The sequence below is a fragment of the Stegostoma tigrinum genome, chromosome 6, assembly GCF_030684315.1.
Source record: "Stegostoma tigrinum isolate sSteTig4 chromosome 6, sSteTig4.hap1, whole genome shotgun sequence".
NCBI lineage: Eukaryota > Metazoa > Chordata > Chondrichthyes > Orectolobiformes > Stegostomatidae > Stegostoma > Stegostoma tigrinum.
This window is the reverse complement of record NC_081359.1, coordinates 85,874,551-85,901,201: the sequence shown is the minus strand read 5'-3', so window position 1 is coordinate 85,901,201 and position 26,651 is coordinate 85,874,551. Positions and strand designations below refer to the sequence as shown.

Below are 26,651 nucleotides of genomic sequence, written 5' to 3'. Positions count from 1 at the left end.
CTCTGGGGAGCAAGAAGCGGCGCCGATACAGTCATCAATGTACCGGAGGAAGAGGTGGGGTTTGGGGCCTGTGTAGGTGCGGAAGAGGGACTGTTCCACGTAACCTACAAAGAGGCAGGCATAGCTGGGGCCCATGCGGGTGCCCATGGCCACCTCCTTAGTCTGTAGGAAGTGGGAGGAGTCAAAAGAGAAGCTGTTGAGTGTGAGGACGAGTTCAGCTAGGCGGATGAGAGTGTCGGTGGAGGGGGACTGGTCGGGCCTGCGGGACAGGAAGAAGCGGAGGGCCTTGAGGCCATCTCCATGCGGAATGCAGGTGTACAGGGACTGGATGTCCATGGTGAATATGAGGTGTTGGGGGCCAGGGAATTGGAAGTCCTGGAGGAGGTGGAGGGCGTGGGTGGTGTCACGGACGTAGGTGGGGAGTTCCTGGACCAAAGGGGAGAAGATAGAGTCCAGATAGGCGGAGATGAGTTCGGTGGGGCAGGAGCAGGCTGAGACGATGGGTCGACCAGGGCAGGCAGGTTTGTGGATTTTGAGAAGGAGATAGAAACGGGCCGTGCGGGGTTGGGGAACAATGAGGTTGGAGGCTGTGGGTGGGAGGTGGGAGGTAATTGATGAGTTTTCTTTCATGTCTCTTTTGAATTGCCAATGGTGTAAATGAAAATACAATATAAAACTGCAGAGCACAATTCACTTTTAAAATATTTAACATTCAAATTCATTCATTAAATAGAATAGAGATGGCTATACGGGAAATTCATCACAGTTGTTGGATGTGGGAGCTGGTACTACCCACAGTGACCACCTCTGCAGTTGCCTACCTTATACCACAGTCCAGCATATCTCTTCTAGGCTGGAGAGGAACTTGGTGTGGGAGGGGAAAGATCAAGTTATGCTAAAATAAAGAACCACAACGGTATAATCCTCAGAATTACTATCTGAGCAACTTACAAATAGGCTTAGAGTAAATGTGATTTAAAGACAGTAAATGTACAACTCACTTTTGGTGTGGAAGAAATGGGTTCCTATTTATGTATTAATAGCAATAATACCAGGGAAAAAGAGAGCTGTTCTGTTGGGATGGACTACAATTAAACCATGCTGGGCCCAGTATCCAGGAGAATTGTATATGGAATGTTATGGATAGGTCTTTAAACTAAATAGTTGGAGTCATGAGTGGGGTGTGTGGGAATTGAATGGATGTTTAAACAGTTAAAATGAAACGAAGAAGTCAATGATAATCAAAGTGTGACTGGAGGGATGGAAGATTTAAGTAGAAGAGTGCATGAGAAACAGGATTAGGAATAATAGTAAGTCAAAGCTTAAAGTTCCATATCTGCATTTTTAACAAAATGGATGAGTTGATGGAACAAAAAAAAATGAATATGACATTTTAACCATTATGGAGACATGGCTGCAGAGTGAACAAGACTGGGAACCTAATCTTCAAGGGTATTCTTTTTAACAGAAAAATAGGCAAAATGGGAAAGGGGGTGGGGTAGCTTTGTTAGTAAAATACTTTTGGTGAGGTGGTAAATAGTGTTAAAGTTGCAATGAATCATCATGTGAATTAGTTCGGGTGGAAATAAGCATTAGCTAGGAAAGAAATTATATCTTGTCTAGGCCTTGAAGGGTTGCCTTCGCAGAGAACGAAGTATGACTAAGAAAATAATAGAGGCATGTGAGAAGGCACTTCAATTGTCATGGGTGATTTTAATTTGATTGGACAAATCAGATGGGCAATGGTAACTTGGAAGACCAATTTGTGCAGTGCATCTGGAACTGATTCTTCAAACAGTATGTTGACACAACTTGCCCAGGGACAGACTACTTTAGATCCAGTGACATGTAATTAATTAGGAATTAATTAGAGAATTCCAAGTTAATATTCCAGTAGGGATTAGTGATCACAATAAGGTAGAATTTCAAATTCAGTTTGAGGGTAACAACTTGGATCTCAAACTAGTGTCCTTAACTTAAGTAAGGCCAATTACAGAGGTGTGAATGAAGAGTTCTTTAAAGCAGACTTGAAAATAGGCTAAGATGATATTCATGAGAAGGGCAGTGGCAGATGTCAGAGAGCTACACAGCATAGAAAAGGCCTTTCAATCTATTGTGTCTGCACCACAAATATTGCATAATGCTATTCTGTGCGGTTGCATTATGCTAATCAAAAATTTATTCTGTTCAAAAAGAAGGATTTGATGAGAAGGGTGAACCACCTGTATGTAACAAGGGTGATTAAGCAGAGTACCGAATCAGAAACTAAGATGCATACAACAGTGAAAACTAATGGTCGGCCAACAGGTTGGAAAGTGCTCAACAAGGAGCAGCAGACTAAAAGTTCTCAGAGAAAGAGAGAAAATTGATTGTGGCAATGTAAATTAGCAAGTATTACAACTGATAATTATGAAGGGCAGCAAGTAATTTTTGCACCACACAAGTTCTAGGCAATAACCATCTCCAACCAGAGTGAATCTAACCATCGCCAATTGACATTTAGTGATAACACCATCACAGAATTTCTCACTATCAACAACTTGGGGGTTACCATTGAGCCGGAAGTGAACTGGACCAGCCATATAGGCACTGTGGCCATGAGAGCAGGTCAGAGCTAAGGAATTGCACAGTACGTAACACACCTCCTGCCCAAGATCTACAAGTCAGAAGTATGATGGAATACTCCCCACTTGCCTGGATCAGTGCAGCTCCAACAGCTTGCTTCCAGCACAAAGCAGCCTGCTTCATTGGCACCATATCTACAACATGTACTCTCACCGCCACCAATGCAGCAGAGTGTACTACCTATAAGGTGCACTGCAGAAATTGGCTCCTTTGACAGCACCTTCCAATCCGTGACCATGATCGCTTAGAAAGACAAAGATAGCAGACACATGGAAACCCCATCATCGGCAAGCATGCCTTCCATAAGACCATAAGACATAGGAGTGGAAGTAAGGCCATTCGGCCCATCAAGTCCACTCCGCCATTTAAATCATGGCTGATGGGCATTTCAACACCACTTCCCTGCACTCTCCCCGTAGCCCTTGATTCCTTTTGAGATCAAGAATTTGTCGATCTCTGCCTTGAAGGCATCCAACATCCCGGCCTCCACTGCACTCCGTGGCAATGAATTCCACAAGCCCACCACTCTCTGGATGAAGAAATGTCATCTCATTTCAGTTTTAAATTTACCCCCTCTAATTTTAAAGCTGTGCCCACAGGTCCTAGTCTCCCCACCTAATGGAAACAACTTCCTAGCGTCCACCCCTTCTAAACCATACATTATCTTGTAAGTTTCTATTAGATCTCCCCTCAATCTTCTAAACTCTAATAGTACAATCCCAGGATCCTTAGCCGTTCATCATACGTTAAACCTACCATTCCAGAGATCATCCGTGTGAATCTCTGCTGGACACGCTCCAGGGCTAGTATGTCCTTCCTGAGGTGTGGGGCCCAAAATTGGACACAGTCCAATGAACTTAAAGTTCTCAGAGAAAGAGAGAAAAGTGATTGTCACTCACCATTCTGACCTGGAAATATATCACATTCCTTTAGTGCTGCTGGGCCAAATTCCTGTAACTCCCTACCTAACAGTATTATCAGTCAACCTACAGCACATGGACTGCAGTGGTTGGAGAAGGCACTCATCACCACCTTCTCAGGGTAACAGGAGGTGAGCAATAATGCTGGCCAGCCAGTGACATCCATACTCTATGAGTAAATTTCTTTTTTCAAAAAGTATTTATGTGGCTCGAGATATTGTGCAGTTTCTAGCTTCTTGCAATATCTAATTTCTCTTTCTTGCTTCCCCACATTAAAACTCTGTCACAATTCTGTCCATTCACAGCAAGTAACAATAAATCTTGAAAAATGTTAAGTCCTGCCTCAGCCCCCAGTCTGAGCAGCAAAGAATAAACAATGACTTTTACTACAGTGCTGTTAAAATGGCTTGCATCTTGAAATGAGTTTGTATTTGCTTGTCTGGCAGGCAGTTTGCATTGAGAACTCCTGCATGGTCAGAGGCAGTAAGGAGGGAAGAAACGGTGTCATTCACCAAATCAGAAAGGTCATTGTCCCTGCGGAGAAGTCCCTGCTGCAAATTCTGAGGGAAGATCCTCGCTTTAGGTAAGTACTAAGGTGTTCCGGCTCTTGGGATTTAAGAAAAGTTATTTCTTTGGAACCAACAGAACAATTGCCAATTTCACTTACATTTATATAAGTGAACAAAGCAGGAGAAATGTACTTGATGTCTGCAGACGCAGCAGTAGATTTTCCAGCTGGCTTGCCAGCTAGCAGGATACACCAAGTTACCCACCCATTTCTCAGAGGGAAGTATTTGGATTCATTTTGAGGGCCATACCTTATTTAAACAGAGCTGTGACTAGTTGGCTATCAAATTGGTATCTTGATGCACTGGTAATAATGAAGTAACATTACTGGATTTGTAATCCAGGGCCCTGAGCAACTAATCTGGATATCATGTTCAGATCTCTCCATGGCAGCTAGAAAATGTATGTTTAACAAATTAACTAAAGTCTGAAGTACCAAGCTTCAATAGTGGTGACCAGTAAGATGCCAGATTTCCATAAAAATCCAACAGATATCCTGATATCCTTTAGCAAAGAAGGTCAATCATCCTTGCCTGGTTTGGTCTGTATTTAATTCCAGATTTACTTTGCCCATCATGGCGATCTAGCAAGTCATGCAGTTTTCAAGAGGTGTCTGACCATATTCTTGAGGTTTATGGATGAGCAATAAATGCTGGTCTAACCAGTGATGCCCATGAACAGAAAATGAATAAACAGATACTTGCTGGGTTTGGATTGCCCTAAAGTCAGTTGCATTTGGGTTTGCTGGGTAATGGTGAGGGAGGGAGATTGATGGGCATGAAATGAGGAACACAGTGAGACAGTAGCCAAGGTGAATGTTGTAGGGCCTGTGAAACCATGGAACCAGAAGAAATATCTTCTCTGACTTCACAGAGTAAGAGAACAATGTATTGCACACACACTCGTCAAAATTTTGAATAGATTTAAAAAATTAATGCAGTAAATTCTGACTGGGCTAGTTCAGTAGGGGGTGAAAGGATACAGAACGCTGTTAATGCAGAAGAAATAGAATTCATTCTGTTTGTGGTCTTAGAAAGAATCTTGATAGTAATGTCAGCTAAAAGGAATGACTTTCCTTTTTCCGTTGTATTTTTCATTGATCTTTCCCTCGTCAAGAAATATTCACTAAAATTATGGTTACTTTTCTTATCAGCATATTCCTGAGTCTAGCAGAATCTGTAGGTCTGACGGAAATGCTTATGGAAGAAGGAGATTGGACTTTATTTGTTCCAACCAATAACGTCTTTGAAAGCCTTTCATCAGAAGAACTGAAAGAATTGACAAGTAAGAAATCAAAGCTTTAAAAATCCAAATGTAAGTTTTAAAATTTTAAATAAAGGAGCTACATATTAGATTTTGTTTCATGGCCCTGAACTAGGTGTGATAATAAATGGTCAATTCCGAGGTCTTGCCCCCGAACTTCAGCTATTTCTCTTTCAGATGGTTCTGATAGTGTCTTGAGATGAATATATCTCTAATTTCAGTTTTAAAATGAGAAGCCAGCCCTTATGTCAGTCAAAGATTTTCAACTTTATGTTCTTAAGTTAATAAATTTGCGATGTGGAGATCTTAAACATCTTCACTAATGGGTCTTTAAAAGGATGGCTGAGAGCTACTCAGCAAAAAGGTGCCAAAAACCTTTTCAACATTGCGTTTTGTGGAATCCAAGGAAGCAGATATGCTCCTCCTTGCTTCATTGGATAAATATAGGTGAATAATGGCTCATCCTTTTTCCCCTCAATAATTGTTCCCCCTGGACTTATCTCTGGTTTGTTATGCAGCTTGAATTAAGTGGTACCTGCAGCTTTTGGTTGATTCTGGCGATATTTGTCATTCAGTTCATGAACTGTCTGAGAGTGTGTCAAACTGGAATTGCATACAGCTTGGAACATATAGGATTTTTATTCCCAGTTCTTTTATTTTTAGCAGCTTTGTTAAAATGGAAACACGTAGTAAGATGGCTTTACATATAATTAACTTTCAGCATGTCACTAAAATGATACCTTGCTTTAATTAGTGGTGTTAATGGTCTGCGTTTTAATGCTGTGAGTTCAATCCTCAACATACATTACAGGTAGTTCTCTAAGTCCAGTTGTAAAGGAGAATCACGTTGTTAAAGAGATAGGAGTGAAACTCTGCTTAGCTACTTGCTTGATTAGACACAAACAATCCAGTACAACTAATTGGAGAAAAATATAGAGTAGGGCAGATAATTGGACAGAATTTATCCTCTGGCCGAAAGCAAAATACGTATTTATTCATTTATTTGATGTACTGCCCAACATTTTTTCCTCAACCTAAAACAGATTTTATGCTTGTTCATTTGTCCTTTAAGTGGAAACAGACTGTTGCACACATCACAAAAGTGACTTCATTGCAAAGGCATTTGTTTATGATAAGATGCTGCTTAACACAAGTGCTTGTAGCTTCACACATTTCTCATAGTACGCTGGCAGCTCTAAAACTCAAATAGTGTGCTTTTGCTTCAGGTACAGAAGGGAAGTTATGGGAATATTTTAATTGTCTACTTCCACATTCAGGTAGAAGCACAAAGGTGTATTTGGACAGAAATTATAAAAGTAAATATTCCAACCACTGGTCATGATCAAGCATGTCTTAAAATAGCACTTCAATTTCCAATCTAAAACAGAAGGGAGCCCTACTTTTAATGATAAAATCAGAATCCTTTATCTGCTTCCTAGGATAGTCGGCATTTCTTCTAATGATAGTTGCTGGGCGTCTCAAGAAGCTTTGCAAATTGAATGTGAATTTACTGGAGTCGCCTACCAGATATTTATTAAGCTCGCCATTAAATATTAAATCTAGTCCATTCAAATACAAGTACATTTTAAAAGACACAGTAAAACATAATTATAGTCAAATTATCTCTGACACCGAAAACAAATTCCTAGAATTGTTGAAATATAAAAAGGTTACATTTCTTCTACTATTTTCTGTATTTTGCCTTAATCTCATTTTTCTTTCCCTCTTTATTTCATTTTCAATACATAATAGGTACTTAATTAAATATTCCAACTTACATGTTAGGACTTAGACTCCATGCTGCTTATTAAGGAGACCAGTCTAATTGGTTAAGTTAGTATCAGAGATAATGGGAACTGCAGATGCTGGAGATTCCAAGATAATAAAATGTGAGGCTGGATGAACACAGCAGGCCAAGCAGCATCTCAGGAGCACATGGGTTAAGTTGCTGGGCTTGCATACCTTGTTTTCAGATTCTCTGTTGTGAGACCGTCATTGTAATGAATTTCTAATTACCACAACATCACCGAGGAGCCTATGTGAAGCCTAAGTGTGATGAACAGTTAACACTGTCCATTTCGTACTAACGGCTCAGACAGCAAGACCTGCTCACATTGTGTCCACCAGCAACAATATCTTCTACTTATAAAATGCCTTTTCCTCATAAGATGTTCCAATGTATGCACAGGACTGTTATAAAATTTGACAACAAGATAGGGAATGAGCCAAAGAGATAACAAGGTGTAGAGCTGGATGAACATTGCAGGCCAAGCAGCATCATAGGAGCAGGAAAGCTGACGTTTCAGGCCTAGACCCTTCTTCAGAAATGGGGGAGGGGAAGGAGGTTCTGAAATAAATAAGGAGAGAGGGGGAGGCAGATAGAAGATGGATAGAGGAGAAGATAGGTGGAGAGGAGACAGACTGGTCAAAGAGGTGGGGATGGAGCCAGTAAAGGTGAGTGTAAGTAGGGAGGTAGGGAGGAGATAGGCCAGCCCAGGGGAGGACGGACAGGTACAGGGGGTGGGATGAGGTTAGTAGGTAGGAGATGGGGGTGGGGCTTGAGATGGGAGGAGGAGATAGGTGGAAGAACAAGTTAGGGAGGCGGGGACAAGCTGGGCTGGTTTTGGGATGCAATCGGGAGAGGGGAGATTTTGAAGCTTGTGAAATCCACATTGATACCATTTGGCTGCAAGGTTCCCAAGCGGAATATGAGTTGTTGTTCCTGTAACCTTCGGATAACATCGTTGTGGCAATGCAGGAGGCCCAGGACGGACATGTCATCTGCGGAACGGGAGGGGGAGTGGAAATGTTTAGTTGTTTAGTGCGAACTGAGCATAGATGTTCTACAAAGCGGTCCCCAAGCCTCCTTGGTTTCCCCGATGTAGAGGAAGCCACAATGGGTACAGCGGATGTAGTATACCACATTAACAGATGTGCAGGTGAACATCTGCTTGATGTGGAAAGTCTTCTTGGGGCCTGGGATGGGGGTGAGGGGAGGAGGTGTGGGGGCAAGTGTAGCACTTCCTGCAGTTGCAGGGGAAAGTGCTGGGTGAGTTGGGGCTGGAGGGGAGTGTGGAGCGGACAAGGGAGTCACGGAGAGAGTGTTCCCTCCGGAAGGCAGATATGGGTGTGGATGGAAAAATGTCTTTGGGGTTGGATTGCAGATGGTGGAAGTGTCGGAGGATGATGCATTGGATCTGGAGGTTGGTGGGGTGGTACATGAGGATGAGGGTGATTCTGTTTTGGTCTTTTTTATTGCAGGGAGGGTGTGTGAGGGATGAGTTGTGGGAAATGCAGGAGACATGGTCAAGGGTGTTCTCAACTACTAAGGGGGGATGTTGCGGTCCTTGAAAAAAAGAGGATTTGGGCAGACAACCACAGCTTGGCCAGAGAAATATACTTTAAAGATTGCCTTGAAGGAGGGAAAAGAGATGGAGAAGTATAGACCTGATTCCATAATTTAAGATCTTTGTAGCTGAAAGCGTTGTTGATAGACTGATTAAAATAGGTCATGAATGAAATAAGTGCAGAAAACTTAGAACATTGTACTATCTGAGGAGATTTTAGAGATTTGGTGGTGTGAGCCACAAGAGTGATTAGTAAATACGGATGAAAATTTTAAAAAGTAGGCTTTGCTTATATGTGAGCCAAAGAATTCAGTAAGTGCAGGGACATTGGGTGTAAGTTAGGAGGTGGACAGTAAGCTTATGGATGACCACATGCCCATGGCACTCTATCCTTAGGCATTTCTGTTTCTAATTCATACATCCTCAGGCATTTACTTCCAGAAAAAAAGTCAGAAACCATTTGCCATTTTTCTTACAGGTGATAGAAATGCTCTCAGACATATCCTTCTGTACCACCTCCTCAAAGGTGTTTATGTTGGTGGTGGTATTGAATATGGAGTTACCAGTCTACTGAAATCATACCAGGGCAGCAGAGTTATGGTGAAACTGGTGAGTTTTTTGACAAAATGTATATTTTAGCTCAGTATATCTAAAGCTGGAAAGCTCCCCAGCATTATATTCCAAACCTTGTTATACATTTAAGAAAATAGCTGACTAAAATCTCACCCAATAAAATTGCATCCAGAATTCTTTCAGGTGCTGGAAATTTAAGCAAGGTGAGAGTTTTTACTGTAATAAATGATAATACAGACATCAATCGATCATATGTCCTTAATACACGGAATAGCTAATCTTCTCACTATATTGTTAGGGTCACCCCATATCTTCATCTGTTCCATGTCCTTCAGTAAGTTCATAGAAAGCTGAAATCATTCAGTACACAAAACAGTGTGGAGCTGGAGGAACACAGCAGGCCAGGCATCATCAGGGGAGCAGAAAATTTGACATTTTGGGTTAGGACCCTTCTTCAGCAATGGGGAGGGGAAAGGGAGCTGAAAAATAAATTGACAGAGGAGTGGTGGGGCTAGAGAAGGTAGGTGGGATGGTGATAGGTGAGTGCAGTTGGGGAGTGGTGGAGATTGGCCAATGAGGTGGTGGGATAGATAGGTGGGAGAGAACATTGACAGGTTGTGTCCGTTCAAGGAGGCAGGGATGAGAGGGAGTGATAATGGGAGCTGCAGATGCTGGAGAATCCAAGATAACAAAGTGTGGAGCTGGATGAACACAGCAGGCCAAGCAGCATTTCAGGAGCACAAAAGTTGACGTTTCGGGCCTAGACCCTTCATCAGAGAGTGAGGCTTGGATGTGGGATGAGATGGGGGCTGGGGAGATTTTAAAACAGCTGAATTCTATGGTTAGGCCATCGGGGTGTAGGTTCCTGAGGCAGAATATAAAGTGTCACTCCTCCAGTTTGTGGGTGGTGTCATTGTGGCACTGGAGGAGTCTTAGGATGGACATGTCACCAGGCAAGTGGGAGGGGGAGTTAAAATGGTTGGTGACTGGAAGGTGTTGTCATTTTTCACATGCAGAGTGTACGTGTTCTACAAAGTCGTCTCTGAGCCTCCACTTGGTCTCACCAATATAGAGGAGGCCACATTAGGAGCAACAGATACGGTCGACTGAGTTGACAATGTGCAGGTGAACTCCTGTCTGATATGAAAGATTTGTTTTGAGGCTTGAATGGTGGTGAGGCAGGGACTTGTAGGGGCAGGTATAGCACCTACCACGTTTGCAGGGATAGGTGCTGGGGATTGTGGGGCTACTGGGGAGGGTGGAGTGGATGAGGGAGTTGCAGAGAGCGCGGTCCCTTCAAAAGGCAGATAGGGGTGGGGAGGGAAACATCTCTTTGGTGGTGGGGCCAGATTGTAGGTGGCGGGAATGGCAGAGGATGATACATTGAATGCGGAGATTGGGGGGTGATATGTGAGGACCAGGGGATCACTCTCTTTATTTCCATTGGGGCGAAGGGGTGTAAGGGCAGAAGTGCGGGAAATGCAAGAGATGCAGTCAAGGGCATTTTTGATCAATGGAGGGGAGAACTTACAGAAGAAACAGGAGGACATCTGGGATGTTCAGGAGTGGAACACTCCATCTAGGGAGCAGATGTGGTGGAGGCAGAGGAATTGGGAGTAGGGGATCGCATTCATGCAGGAGAGTGTGTAAAAGGAAGTGTGGTCCAGGTACTCATAGGAGTCGATGGGCTTGAAATAATTGTCAATTTTGAGGCGATTACCAGAGATGGAGTCGTAGATTTGGAGACCATTTCATACAGCATCTGAGCCTTCTGGTCACCAACCATTTTAACTCCCCCCTCCCACTCCCTTGATGACATGTTCATCCTGGGCCTCCTCCAGTGCCACAATGACACCACATACAAACTGGAGGAGCAACAACTCATATTCTGCCTCGGGAGCCGACAGCCCGATGGCCTTAATGTTGAATTTGCCAGTTTTAAAATGTCCCCAGCCCCGGCCTCATCCCTCATCTAACCCTCCCTCTCATCCCTGCCTCCTTCACCTGACCCAACTTGTCCATCTTCTCTCCCACCTATCTTCCCCACCTATCCCAGAGATCAATCCCCACCACTGCCTACCTGCATTCACCTATCACCATCCCACTTACCTTCCCCAGCATCACCCTTCCCAGCTCCCTACCCCCTCCCCATTTCTGAAGAAAGGCCCTGACCCGAAACGTCAACTTTCCTGCTCCTCTGATTCTGCCTGACCTGCTGTGCTCCTATATCTCCAAGCTGTGTTGTCTAAGACTCCAGCAACTGCAGTTCTCACTATTTCATCATTTATTACACTGCAGTTTTTCTAGTGTGATACAGTCTTTTGTGTTTCATTATTCACATGTGAATCTTGACACTGAATGTTAACAGACTTTATAGCACAGTGAGAAAGGGAAGGTAGAAATTTGTAATCAAATTCCCCTCAACCATCACCCCACCACCTTGCAAAACTTTGACCACCTTTATTTGTAACAGGAGTTGTTGAGTGAGAACTTTACGCTATTTGTTTGCTAACGACCTGTGAGGTACTATGGGTGCTGGTGGCATTCAGCTGGCTGCGATCAACTGATTGAACACAGATAGTGGATTGTACTGAGGTCTGTGTTGTTTGTAGGGCTTAGCCCATTGAGTAATGGGCAAACTAACTGAAGCATTGTAGGAAACTCACTTAGCTTTAAAGGGAATTCATCATTCCCAAATTAAAGGTACATGGGTCATTTATTGTAATGAAAACAGATTATTGATAAAAGCACTTAAGTCATCAATCTTCTTTGCTTCCAGGTAAACAACACAATATTAGTAAATAATGTGAAGTCTAAAGAGTCTGATCTCATGGCAAACAATGGTGTTATTCATGTGGTTAATTCTTTACTCTTTCCAAAAGGTGAGATTTCTGTTTTCTCAATAATAGCTAGTTGAACTTTTTCCAATGTCACAATCAGACAAATCTAAGAGAATTCATTGTTAAATGAACCTTTTCAAACTGCCTGCTGCCTGTTCCTCTGTTTGTGTGTTTCAGAATAGCAGAAAAACTGCATTGAGAATTTCCTCATTTGCCACAATGTTAGTTGTAATGACCACAAACTAAACCCCACTTTGAATGGTTTAGCATGGATTTACTTGTATTACCTGGCAGATTTACAGCAGCAATTTTGGAAATGCTCAGTGTTAAAATATCATCTCCAAATGGGTGAAGTTTCACAATGATTGAAATTTTAATCTCGCAGTGAATCTTTCAGCTATGAGCCAGAAGGCTGATAAAACCTGACTCAGACATTTATCAGACCCAGGGCTTCATTTAATAGGATCCAGCAACTAGCTAGTTGCCACGATGAAAGGACCCCAGGAGCTGTTGACCAATCAGAGTGCCAGCAGGTTGAAAACCTGCACAATGTCTCTGGAAATGGTGCACATTACTAAGATTATACCTGGCTGAACAGGATGCAATGGAAACCCTCCCAGCAATCTGGTTGTGTCTGGGACACCATGCTCAGTCAGGCAAGACATGATGATGAATGGAGGGAATTGGATTGGTGATGGCATGCGGTGCTATGCCCATGGGCCAGTAGGAGTCTCTCTGTGAATGTGCCAACATAGGAGGCTGTCCATCATCAGCCTTTAAGGACATCATTGGGGTTCATCTTGTGGTGTCTGTATGCATTGGAGGGCCCATCTGCTCTGACTAAATGATGACGGAAAGACCCCTTAATTAACCATTTAAATGCCTCTGGGCACACAGGCTGTTCTGCAATTTCTCTGCCTTTGGCAAAATGGCATGACAGCAGGAAGATAATAGGCATTCATCTTACCTCTTTAGTTTATATGGTCACCCCCTCCTTTGGCCCTAAAGGCCAGATGAAATCTAGCTTAAACTGTTTCTCTGCTATCAATACAAATCAAATTCCAGTCTAAGAGATGTACTTTTTCAAGGTTCAGTCAGAACTATTAAATACATCATTTGTTAATATAACAGCAGGTACTGCTCCATCCAAAAATGTGTGAGCGTTTGAGATATTTCCATGCAACCATTTTTCAGAAGTCATATTACACAACTGCATGAGTTACAATATTTCTTTCCTGTTCTCTTTCTCTGAAAAGGAGAATTATTGTGAGTGCTTTGCATGAACGGTCATCATGTGCAAGTTCTACTTCGTGTAAGATGAAATAACCTTATGGTTCACACCACGATTTGCCACTATTCTGAATTAAAGTAGATTAATCCATGATTTATTAATAAAATGCAGGGGTCCATTATTGACTCTTGAGACTGAACAGTGAATATTGAGATCCGACCCAAACAAAAGTGGGGAATCACAATTTCACACAATCTCAACAACTACAATTTGAGTATAGGACCATGCGAAGGAGGTTTATAAAATTGTGAGGGACATTGATAAGATGAATAGCAAAGATCTTTTCTCTCAGGCAGGGGAGTTCAAAGCCAGGGGACATCTTTTAAGATTAATGGAGAAAGTTTTAAAAGGACATGAGGGACAACTTTTTCACACAGAGGGTGGTTCATGTGTGGAATGAACTGCCAGAGGAAGTGATGGATGCAGGTACAGTTACAACGTTTAAAAGACGTTTGGAGAAGTACATGAATAGGAAAGGGGGCGACATTGTGCAGGTTTTCAACCTGCTGGCACTCTGATTGGTCAACAGCTCCTGGGGGCCAAATGCAGATAAATGGGACTAGTTTAGTTTGGCAACATGGTCGGCGTGGACTAGTCGGACCGAAGGGTCTGTTTCCAAGCTATAAGACTGTATCTTTCTATGACTCTATGACATAATTCACCTGTATGTTTTCTTAACAACTTTTGCCTTAAATATTAATGTAACTGAGGATTAAAAAATTGTGATTGCAGACTTAGGAACATTTAATGTTCATTATTTAAGTCATGACTTTAAATTTTGAATTTATTTTGACAGATCTTCCTGTAGGAAGTGATTCTCTGCGCAGGATTCTTACAAAAATAATTAAATACATTGAGCTTAAGGTAAGCTCCTTTAATTTTTAAAGCTCAGTCATCAAAAATATTTGAGGCAAGTGTTTGTATCACATAATACTTTGAATTAGTAATAATAGATAATGCTTAAATGAGATGTATTTAACATTTAGATACAAGCAGTAGAGTTACAGAGAGGGTGGGCAGTTAAACTTGTGAGCGGCTAAGTCACATGTTTTACATTCCTTTGATCAAGATATTGACCATATGTCAATAATAACTTCATGCTAACAGAGAATTCTCCTTTCATGAGATACTTAAATACAATAATTTATGTTAATGATCTTCCAAACTTGTATTATGAAATATAGATCCTCAAATCCCAGGATAACACCATCATGTAATGTAACACAATTAGCTCAATTTCACAATATCAGCAAAGCAACAATATATGCAGCTGACCAGGGAGATGACTGCTTACAAAGGTTTAGCAATCAATGCAATGTAAACTTCCCCTTCATTACAGTGACATTAAGTTAGAGCAATTTCCAGACATCCAGCAGGTCAAGCAACCAATCATATTGGACTATTCTTACAGACAGCAAACTAGCAAATAAAATGCACTGATTATCCTTCATTTTTCAATAAAGTTTTAAAAACAGTGGAATATAGTTTGGGAGAGGCCTATGTGTTTGAAATAGGTGGTGAAATATCAGGTGTAATTTTTTATGAGATTGTTATTTTAGTTTTTAACACAATGGAGAAATTTGACTTTCTGGTAAATATCAAATATGACTTTCAGGGCTTGTAAGTACGTTCAGAGATAATTATGAACTTGGTGCACCATTAAAAAACTCAGTTACCCCTCATTTTATTAAGCAATTCCTTTCCCATGTATCCTCTACCAAATTTAATAGCATAAAACTCTTAAGTTCTCATCTGTTTACTGATCTCTACTTGATTGCATCCTGGGGATTTCAAGAGCTCACCTTAAGGAAAAGTGTAAACTCTCTTGTGTCACAAATCAGGGGTTACTACTAATTTCACCATCACATCTGTTTCACCTGCAAATCCAGGCCAGAGTCTTGCATTTTCCCACTAAACTTGCTTTGTAGCCATGCCCTTTAAACATTTAGGACTTTGACCTTAAAATTAAGCAATCACAAAACTGAGAATAGTTTCCAAAACAAATAGACAGGTACAAGAGAGAGACTACTCCTAAAGCAAGTGGAAGGAGAGACTTGCAAATGATAGGGAAAGCAGGCATTGGAGAACATTTTAAAAACTCCATCAATTGAGAGAAGGGTGTAGTAGGTTGAACAAGTGCCAGGAGAAATGTAATTTTAGAATAAAACTGTTTACCACAGACGAAAAATGTCTAAAAATTGATTTGGAGGCCAAAAGAGATGGGCAAGAAGGAATCTGAAAGAATTTAAGGCATACATAAGCAGTAGAAGTTTTTGGAATGAAGAGGTCTGATCCGAATTTGAGTAGCCAACAAGTAGAGAGTGGTTGTCAGCTGTCAAAGAGTTTTCTGTGATTTTAAGGCACTGGCCTCAGAGCAGGGTCTCCCAATCCCAGGTCCCTCGCTCAAGCACGTAGTACCTGACTACAAGGGACACCCCAGAAATCTACAAGCTCCAAGGTTTGTTTTCATGCTCCTGACAAGCAAATCTGCATTGCAGCACTGAATGAGACACTCTGGTGGTAGATTGAGGCCTGAAAGTGGCTATTATTCAGTAGACACTAAATTAGACCCATCATATAAACACTGGCTACAAGGCCAGGACAAAAGTTAAGATTTCCATGGCAAGTAACCCAGCTCCTGATTCCTCAAACCCGACATACTATCTGTAAGGCCCAAGTGAGGCATGTGTTGGAATATTTATCTGGATGAATGCAGCTTCTATGGCTCTCTCAACACCATCTACAACCAGGCAGCCTGATTAAATTGCCCCTATCCACCACATTCACTCGCTTCACCATTGACGCTCAGTAGCAGCAGTGTGTATCAGTGCGTACTGTCTGTACAGTGTGTTTCTGTGTACAGAAACTCTCCAGGGATCCTCTGACAACAACCTATCAATGTTAAGGATAAAGACAACAGATTCACAGTATCACAGCTGCCTACAAGTTCCCTCCAAGCCTATCTTGATATGAAATTATATCGCTGTTCCTTCACTGTCGCTGAACCACAAATTGCATACTTTCCATGAGTGAATTTTTAAACATAGCCCCTTTAGCCTCCTCTAGATCAAAGAAAATAAACCCTACTGATCCAATTTTTGCTCATAATGAAAATTCTGTATTTCTGGCAACATTAATTGTGAATCTTCTTTGTATTCTGTCAGATACGATCACATAACTTCCTGTAATAAGGCAACCAGAACCACATGTGGGACTCTCGCCACTTTATGCCTAGCATTTTTATAGAGTCCTCATGTAACTTCCCTGCTTTATGAATCTACCTCTCAACAAATAAAAGAAAGTAATGTTGACGCATTCCTGACCAGTGTATACATGCCCTGATACTTTCAGGGACCTCTCAGCATGCAGTTCTGTGTTCACTTATACTTTTTCTCAAAATCTTCTCACTTATTCTGTGTTCCTGTGTCTTATTTCATTTTGCCTCTTTGTTTTTCTGGATTGTATTCCAATCACCAGGTTCCTGTCTACCCCATCAGTCCATTGATACGTCTCACAGTCTTTAGTTTCCTACTTACAACCAAGCACGTGGTTAAGCCTCGTTTCCCGTAAATACCTCTTAATCTTACCCCTTAGATTGAAGTCTAAATCATCGATATGTACCCCAAGCAGAAAAATAACCTGGCTCTGATCCCCACAGAACCCCTCTGGTGACCCAGCCACAATTACAGCAGTCCAGTTGACCACAACACACTGCTTCCTGGTACTGGGCCAATTTTGGCTCCAACATGTCACTTTCTCGTGAATGCCATTTGCATCTGATTAACTGATCAGTCTGCCATGTGGGAGCGATGCCAAAAATCTTTCCAAAATCCTACATCAAGCACATGGATCATCCTTTTTACTTCTTGAAGAATTTCTATCAACTTCAAGATGTTCTATTGCTGTTGGTGATGAGACTTTCTGTTAGTTTGCCTAGTTTTTATAAATTATTTTTCTTTGAAGCAATCGTAAGTCTGTTGAAGGTGTATTGCAAAAGAGACAATGAAAAATATGGGCATTACACCATGTCACTGTGGAAGCTAGGCAGTTTCAATCAAATTCATAAATGTGGACCAGCATTTTATGAGTTCTTTCCAGGTAAACATCAATTTCTTCTGATGGCTGTTGCACACAACATTATTTCAGAGGAATGTAAATTTTAAAAGGTTTCCTTTATCAGAGAAGATTAAGTCAGGTAATATATAACACAATGACATAAGGTATGTTTGTTTTCTGTTTTTCTTTGTCTAGTATGTCCCAGGATTCACCTACAAAGAAATCAGATTGCCCATCATCAGTAAGTTCTTTAACTATTAGCAATATTTTTGTAAGTTTGAAATTGTTAATATTGTCGTTAATACTTCTTGCTGTAAAACACTTCTTTTTATTGAAATGATCAGTTGATTTGAGTACAAAAATATATTAGGTGATTTGAAACAGAAAATGTTATGGAAATTGTAAAATGGAAAGTTTCAGAGGATGAAGGTCATGGTTATCTGCACTCACCTGTCTTCAAGTGGCGCTGTATTACAGCCTGAAAATATTCAATTCCAATGAATCTGGATGACCAAAATCAAGTCTTTGCGTGTCCCTTAGAAAATTTTTCAGGAGTTGCTATTGCCAGCATTCCCCTCTGCAATCTGACCCCACATCAGACAGTTTCATGAACAAAATAAAATGCCGACAGTGAGGTTCCTGATTCATCGCTGTAACCCTACTTGGACAGCCATTGGCTTCTCCTTGCCTTCCCAAGCAATGTAAGTAGAAGTTGAGTGGAGAGATGGAGTGGATAATATTGTGGACCACAGAGCTGAAGTCACTGAGTTACTTTCCTCCCATTTATTTCTGCTTCCTGAGTCTACCATGAGGTGAGTGCTGGTGGTGACAGTCTCAATTCTTCCTGAAGAAGTAAAGGATTTTGCAGCATATATTTCTCTCCTTCAAATCTCACCTTACTGCTCTTATTACGTGGTTTTTAATCTGCAAAGGTGCCAGTTTATAGATCTACAGATCTCTTCTTCCTTTTAAATTTCTGAATGCATTGTCTGATGCTACCTTAGTGCTAGAAGGCAATTATTGGACCCTACATCTTCTCATTTCTCTCAGATTTACTGTGTTTGGAGCTTAAATTATGCAAGGTTTGTAAATGCCAAGCAGGTCATCACTCAAGCATGTGAGTGTAATTTGGATCATGATCTCCAGTTTAACATTCATCTGTTTCCCTCGGTTTTGCATGCTGGTGTCATGGAATAGTTGCCAAAGATTGGCAGTAACTTGAGGTTAACCATGGCCAATGGGATTCTTGGAGACCACCACGACAAATGGCCTCGATAAATTAGAAGCCATAATGTAACTTTGATACAAATCAATATCTTGGGCCTACGCACCAATTGAAGTATATGAAGAGTTAGGAAAAGAGGCATTATGGCACTTTGCTAGAGGTCACAGGTGGCACTAGTGCTTATGGTTAGTTTTAACTTGGGAACGTACTCCTGTGTATCAACTGTTCTTGGACTGGCATGCAACCTTTGTACACATAATCAATTTGCAACTTACATAGCACCTGCAGCTAACAGATGAAATGCCAGAAAGCAACCTCGAGTTCAGCAAACTGCAAGATCAAGCTGTGTCAAAAGGAAATTATGCTTCTGAATAGAATAGAATGTGGGAAAGCTAAGACTGGATCAGTATATCACTTGCTGCAGATTAAAATGAAAATCTAAATGGTATTAATATGTACCTGAATGTACTGAAAGAATCAATGAAGTCTCTTTGGAAGTTTCCCAATTGAATAATACCTCATGGTTTAGGCTCGAATGTAATGTCCAAATAGAAGTTGATTGCTCAGATGACAGTAGCACAATAATCGTTGTTTTTATATATCATATAACCTGTGTTTCCTCCATTCTCTAGGTTTTAAAGCTTGGTTTTTTGGAGGTGTTGGGCTTTCTTAGAATCTCTGGTCACACAATGGTTGCATCTTAACTATCCCATTTTATCTATGTCTCCTACGGCCACAAGATCTTCTCAGTGCTTTTAAACAACCTTGACCTGTGATATAAGTTATGCATGATGCCCAGAATCTAAATTGAAGTGAGGTTCCTTCTCAAAACCAGCATAATGGTTATGTTGATGGTTTATCTACTGATCAGTTCAGTCTTTTTGATTTCTGACATTATAAAGGAGATGCTGTGGACCATTCCAGGTATTTAATATAATATTGTATCTAGATTGTATGCAAGCTACCTGTCTACTTCTGGCTAATTATCTCAAATCTATGACCTGTCTGATTACAGTTACTTTCCTATTGATCCAGCTTTCTCCAGTGCTAGCACATCCAATTTGGACAGTGACCCCAAGGATTAATTATACTGGATGGATAACGTGGTACAAAGCAAATTCTTGTCTTCTCTCAAACAGTTTAGCTTTTAAACTCTGGCAATTATTTTTCCCCTTTCCAATCACTTTCATCCCAGCTGTTTCACCTTCAATTTGCAAACCCACAAATTACAAAGCACCAATATGTTTACTGGTAATTTTGTGAAGTGTGCGAATTTCATGGGGGTTAGAGATATGATGCGGAACCTTCCAAAAGGCTGCGATAAATAGGCAGAACCTGCCTGTCATGCAGCTGGTTCTCCAATCGGCGACACACACCACGAAAATGTATCAAAGTAACAATGACCATAACGGTCAATACAAATTGAATGATGAGGAAAGCGTAGGAGACCATACGAGCCCAAAGGGACTGCCCTACGTTATACACTACATCCCACCATTTGTGGTCTCCTAAAGTTTTGATTCCTTTCTCAATATCTTTGTTATCCTGTTGCATATGGACCAAATGTTCTTGAGAGGTAGCTGTGCGTTGAAGGATCGACTTCAAGCTAATAGACAGAGGGGGAATTGGGTGGCCAAAATGGACCACAGATTTTAGAGTTTCCTCCTGAAGCGGTAGCTCCAACTGTATTTCTGTCACATTGTGCAAGTGAACTGGTAATAACATTTTACCTCCAACTTTGACTGGTTCAACTGGGTAAAGGCAAAACATAGGAATATTAATTGGGCATAAGTTTTCCCCATGATGTAGATGTGAGGCGCTGGTTGTAACACAATACCTTCCCCTACCTACATAGGCAGTTCTTGCCTGCCCAGGACTCCATTGGCTTACAGCAACTGTGCAGTTTGGTGAGTGCTCATCCAGTGTGAAGCCACAGGCAGGGGTGGTATGCTGGTACACATCACACCGACACACCCACTCATTTCCAACTTGTCGACAACACTGTAAGTCTGGGGCTAGCCATGTGCCCTTTTTGTTGATCAGCCATCGAGGATGGTCCCTGAATTCCTTAAAGATGGTGTTGCCATTGGAATGTTCAATGATTCCTATGGATTCTACCTTGTACAATTGCGCAGGAGAGGCTGTGGAGTTCAAGATGATTGGAACTGCCAATAATACTGGGACCTGACCGTCGGCACCCTGAGAGTGAGCGCGAGGGGCGAAAAAGGCCAAGCCATGCCGTCTTATCCGCTTATATTCTTCTTCCGTCTTCTTGGACCCTAACCATGTGGCCAAGTGGTGATTCTTGACAAAGGCGGGAATGCGATTTGATTCAAGGTCTGATAAACCCTTTTGCAGTAAGGTTAGCACAAAGTTCCCATACATGCTACAGGTGACTGCTTTGGAGATATTTTGTTGTGCATACTCCTGATTGTTATCCACAATGATCTCATTCACCTTATTGACAATGGATTCCATGGCTGTCACAATTTCTTGGGTGGATAACAGAGTTTTACTCTGTTCATGGATTAAGTCTCCACCTTGGTCATTTAATTTAGTCAGAAGCCCCTTCAGTTGCCTCCGCATGACTTCATCATGCTCCCACATTGATTCAACATCTATACGGTTCAGGCCAGCTATGCTTGCAGTGGCTCCTATCCCTACCCATTCAGCCAGGTCTCTACGCTTGCGTGGCACTTTCAGCCCTTCACCTATGTCTGGTTCAGGGTTTCTCCAATCTGTTCTTTGGTTCCTTGCCTGTGAATCCCATATCAATTCCTTCAACATGAGGTGAAACAAATGGAGATGGTTACTATGGCACAAACCATCTGGCATAGGCAGACAGCTTAAATTAAAAACCACTGGAACAATTTCAAAGCGGACATCATTGTACAGAAACTCTCCCGATTCTATCACTTCTAACCCATTGGTTTGTGGATTAGGTAGTAACTTGGGACAAGGAGGATCCAGATGTCTGGCAGCAGTTTTAGCAGGTTTCTTGATGGCCTCTAACCTCACATGAGAACTACCATAGGCACTGTTATCATCTGGTTCGCATCGTATGTTACCACTGTGCCTCTTCCAGAATTGGGGCCAGTTTAATGTTTGCACTATTATCAGACGGTTCTTTCCATCAGGTTGTTGGAATATCTTCCCTTTATATGGCACCCCAACATCCCCTACAAGTGGGGCAAACATGCCAAACTGGTCATGAAACCATCGCCACTGGATCCCCACTGCTGTTCCATTCCCATTACAGATGCATTTTATCTGAACCCCCTTCCCTTCCTCCACACGCGCACCAATGGTTCGATTCCTATACAACAGTCCTTCCATGTAGCCAGGGCTGGCTATCTCCCAGTGGCAGTTCCATCGTCGGCTCAAACGTTCGGTGATTTTTTTCACTCTTTCTTCTTCCCTCGACTGATTGTACTTATACTCTTCATCTTGAGGGCCATGCTGGCACCAACCTTTAATCACTGTCGAGTGGCACACTTGAAGCATGCCCAAAACAATGATCATGCACATCCACCAAAAAGTCCTGGCCATACCTAGGAAGTGATCAAAAACAGTATCAGGTTACTTGTCAGTTCAAGAATATTAGAAATAGGATCTCTCTGTATCCAGTAGGATGCTGGCTGATTATTGATTTCAGTTCCACTTTCTCACGCAAAATTCACATCCTGTGATTTCTCTGGTGAAGAAAGCTATATCTCAGCACTTAGTACTCAATGACGAAGCATCTACAGCCCCTGAGATTAAAAAAAATCCAAAGATTCACTATCCTCTAACTGAACAAATTTCTCTGAATCTCGGTATTAAATGATCAAACCCTTATCCCTAAACCATGCCTCTTCTAGTTCTAGACTATCCAAGTCGACGAGTCAGCATCTGGTCTGCAAAGCCCTTCAGAACCAACCTATTTCAATGAGATGACCTCTTATTCTTCCATGTGCCAGAGAGCATTGGCTCATCACAGGACAACTCTCTCATTCCACTGCCTCTAAGTCAAATATTTCCTTCCTTCGATATGGGGACCAAAGTTGAACAGGAGTCCAGAGATGGTCTCATCAAAGCATGATACAATTGTAGCATTGCTGCCTTACTCTTATACCCTAAGCTCTTCACAATAAAGATCAACTTGTTGCTTTTTTGAACACCTTGCTGTACCAGCATGCTAACTTTTTGTGTTTCTTCATGCATCCTTGTCATGAGTAGAAGGGGTCATCATCTTCTGATACAGGGTTGAGGGAGTCTGTAAGCAATAGACAATGGTGATGGGGTGAGCTATCTGCCTGATGGTTCGTGAAGAGGCATCCCACAAAATATTGTAAAAATAAATGAAAATGGTAAGGGATGCTTTTCCAATAGGTTATGGAAGATCAGAAATGTATCAGTAAGTAGGAAGGAGAATAGACAAAGAGAGTTTATGGTGCAGAAAGATAGATCTTGCCAAAAGGACAGAATGAAGAAATTATTGGAAAACATGGCACAAAGAAGATTAAACACTTAATGTATTTGCACTATAGAGCATATTGACACTGACACAGTAGGAAAGCATCAGTTATGGCAAGAAGTTTAAGCTGACTATAATATGTGTTCAATATGGCTGAAGATGGAATGAAGTGAAAAAATTATAGAATTATTTTGTTATAGATGTAATAGGTTTTGGAGTAATTATAAAGCCAAAGGAGTTATATAATGGAAAACTAGAAAATAGGACAGTGCAAAATGATATTGTGGAGAAGGCCCTCAGAGGTTATATATAATGGACTGCTTGGTTATGACAGCTGAACACTGATGTTAATATCTCGTAAATACTTAAGTGTTTACTGAAATTATTGTGGTTTAAAAGTGGCGTGAAATAATTAAGAGTTCTGAGGAAAGGTCACTTGACCCAAAATGTTAACTCTGATTTCTCTCCATAAATGTTGCCAGACCTGCAGAGATTTTCCAGCAATTTCTTTTCTGATTTACAACATCTGCGGTTCTATCAGTTTTTAGAAAAAATCAGATGAGTTTAAGTCAACAAGTAATGCAGAAAAAAGAGCATATAATATAATGACTATTGTGGTAAGATATGGTGCATCTGTTTGCAAGGTACTTTTTATTTATTCAGAATTTATTTTTGACAGTGATTTCTGCATAATGACAAACTCAATTTTAAAATCGATTTAATCCCAGAGACAGATATGTATTCCTTTTTCAAAAAAGTCATTTTGCATCTGTCACCCGCTTCTACGGGAGTATGCCTGAGGTCACAGCTTGTTTTTAAACTGGAAGAAGTGGTGATCGATTGATGTGTTATGGCTCGAGTATACCAGCCTTTAAATCATATTATCCTTGCATTTTCAGCTCGTATTATCAAGGTCATTTCTCAGCCAAACATTACCAGAGAGACTGGAACAACTATTACTCGAGTGATTCCATATGGTAGACAAACATTTACATGCACTGTATTTGCAACAGTTTTTTTTATAACCTAACTATTCTTTCGCTAATCTTTCCTCATTTCATCTCTCCCCTACCTTGAAGCTAGTGGGGCAAGGGCTTTGCGGAGGTGTGAACTCCTGAATTATTTTGCCTGTCTCACTAGGAGTGATAAAGCACTGTCAGATATTTGTGGTGTAAATCAATGCAAATGGTGCACTGATAAAATATTTCAAAGTGTATTAAGTCATGTAACTTGACAAGAATTTACGGGAGAAGGATTTACTTGCTTTGTCTCCCAGCATTGGAACCTTAGATTTTTGCAGTGCAGAAGGAGATTCTGTTACTGTTTTTTTGTGACCCCTCCTTGATGGAGCAATCCAAGACTGGTTCCACTATCCCACACTTGCCCCATAGCCCTGTATCATCCACCGCTTCAAATATTTTTCGACTTCTATATTTGAAAGATGGTATGGCCCTTACCTCCTTATGCCATAGCATCACATCTCCAATAACCCAAAATAAACAGTTATTATTCTAACCCGTATTCTTACTCACAATAATAATTTTAGAATGACGATTCCCTCAAATGTTGACTGCCCAAGTATAAGGAATGATTAACAGATTTAAAACGGCAAGGAGCATGTTTAATATTTGCACGCAGCAGGCATCAATTTGCGCCGGTAATGTGAACTTGTATAATTATAATGTTAACCAAGTGATTAAAAGCCATAAGGAAATGAACATTTCTCTACATAAAGCTAAATAAGTGGAAAATGTTGTTAATCTGAACCATTGCAAGCATAAAGCTAATTTTGTTGCCAGCATCTTACCTGATGGAAACCAGGCGATCAGGAAGTTTGGTTACTCGACAGCAGTAGTCAGTGTTAACCCCAGTGTTTTTCCTAGTGTTGAGCGCACATTGAAGTTTCAGCAGCCTCCAATCCAAATTTCCATTGTATCTTAATACCAAAGTTAAGGAAGTTGGCTTTCGATAGCTGCAGCAGCCTCAAGGATGAGGCAGCATTGTCAAAACATCACTCACAGACTTGGTTTATTAACTATCTGGAAATAATGTGAAATTCTGATATAATCATGACTGTACTGACTCTGATGCTGCATCTAAATGAAGATTTCAGGTAAGCGATAATTGCAGTGGTTTGATAGGGCTTGGAAAATCCAAAATACAAAAAAGGTCTAACAAATTTATTACTGGCACTGACTGGGTGCAGAATGTCCCACGACGAAATTGAATGCCTTCTGTACGTTTTACACTCAGATATAACATCCTGCTGAATTCAATTCACCACTAAGTGAGCTATGTGGATATAAATGACTGAATAATGATGTTCCATTAGGGTAGCACAAACGTCCTGTAGTCATGGTGAGGTACTGGACAGGGGATAAAGTCTTGCATTTCTACAATCTTAAGCTTTACCTAGGGCACCCAAATAATCTTCTGTGATGCTCAGGACTGAAACACATTTGACAGAAATAAGAAAGCAGGGTCCACTTTGAAAGACATTCCTTTGTCATTACTTCAGTCCAACTGAAATTACATTTGGATCCCATCTTGCTAAGCACAAGATTTCAAACAAATTGAAAGTTTTAAAAAACTAAAATGATTCAAAATCAAAGATAATGGGAACTGCAGATGCTGGAGAATCCAAGATAATAAAGTATGAAGCTGGATGAACACAGCAGGCCAAGCAGCATCTCAGGAGCACAAAAGTTTGTGCTGTTTTGGGCCAAGATCCTTCATCAGAGATGGGGATGCGGTGTGGGTTCTGGAATAAATAGGGAGAGAGGGGGAGGCAGACCGAAGATGGAGAGAAAAGAAGATAGGTGGAGAGGAGAGTATAGGTGGGGAGGTAGTGAGGGGATAGGTCAGTCCGGGGAAGACGGACAGGTCAAGGAGGTGGGATGAGGTTAGTAGGTAGGAGATGGAGGTGCGGCTTGAGGTGGGAGGAAGGGATGGGTGAGAGGAAGAACAGGTTAGGGAGGCAGAGACAGGCTGGCCTGGTTTTGGGATGCATGGGGGAGGGGATGAGCTGAGCTGGTTGTGTGATGCAGTTGGGGGAGGGGATGAACTGGGCTGGTTTTGGGATGCGGTGGGGGAAGGGGAGATTTTGAAGCTGGTGAAGTCCGCATTGATATCATTGGGCTGCATGGTTCCGAAGCGGAATATGAGTTGCTGTTCCTGCAACCTTCAGGTGGCATCATTGTGGCACTGCAGGAGGCCCATGATGAACATGTCATCTAAAGAATGGGAGGGGGAGTTAAAATGGTTTGCGACTGGGAGGTGCAGTTGTTTATTGTGAACCGAGCGGAGGTGTTCTGCAAAGCGGTCCCCAAGCCTCCGCTTGGTTTCCCCAGTGTAGAGGAAGCTACACTGGGTGCAATGGATACGGTATACCACATTGGCAGATTTGCAGGCGAACCTCTGCTTAATATGGAAAGTCATCTTGGGGCCTGGGATGGGGGTGAGGGAGGAGGTGTGGGGGCAATTGTAGC

General features: G+C 41.5%; 1 protein-coding gene across 10 annotated transcripts in view; it reads left to right on the top strand.

Moving 5' to 3' along the window:
• Window positions 1–26,651, top strand: part of LOC125453274 (periostin-like) — a 94,944-nt gene that overhangs the window by 52,717 nt on the left and 15,576 nt on the right. For 5 of the 10 annotated variants that reach the window (XM_059646728.1, XM_048532615.2, XM_059646730.1 and 2 more), the window contains exons 11-17: window positions 3,992–4,128; window positions 5,266–5,396; window positions 9,201–9,331; window positions 12,075–12,177; window positions 14,223–14,290; window positions 17,678–17,723; window positions 24,063–24,140. In XM_059646728.1, coding sequence (XP_059502711.1) covers window positions 3,992–4,128; window positions 5,266–5,396; window positions 9,201–9,331; window positions 12,075–12,177; window positions 14,223–14,290; window positions 17,678–17,723; window positions 24,063–24,140 — 694 coding nt within the window. The remainder of the gene's footprint in view (window positions 1–3,991; window positions 4,129–5,265; window positions 5,397–9,200; window positions 9,332–12,074; window positions 12,178–14,222; window positions 14,291–17,677; window positions 17,724–24,062; window positions 24,141–26,651) is intronic. The other 5 variants (XM_059646729.1, XM_048532617.2, XM_048532613.2 and 2 more) reach the window with 1 other exon arrangement.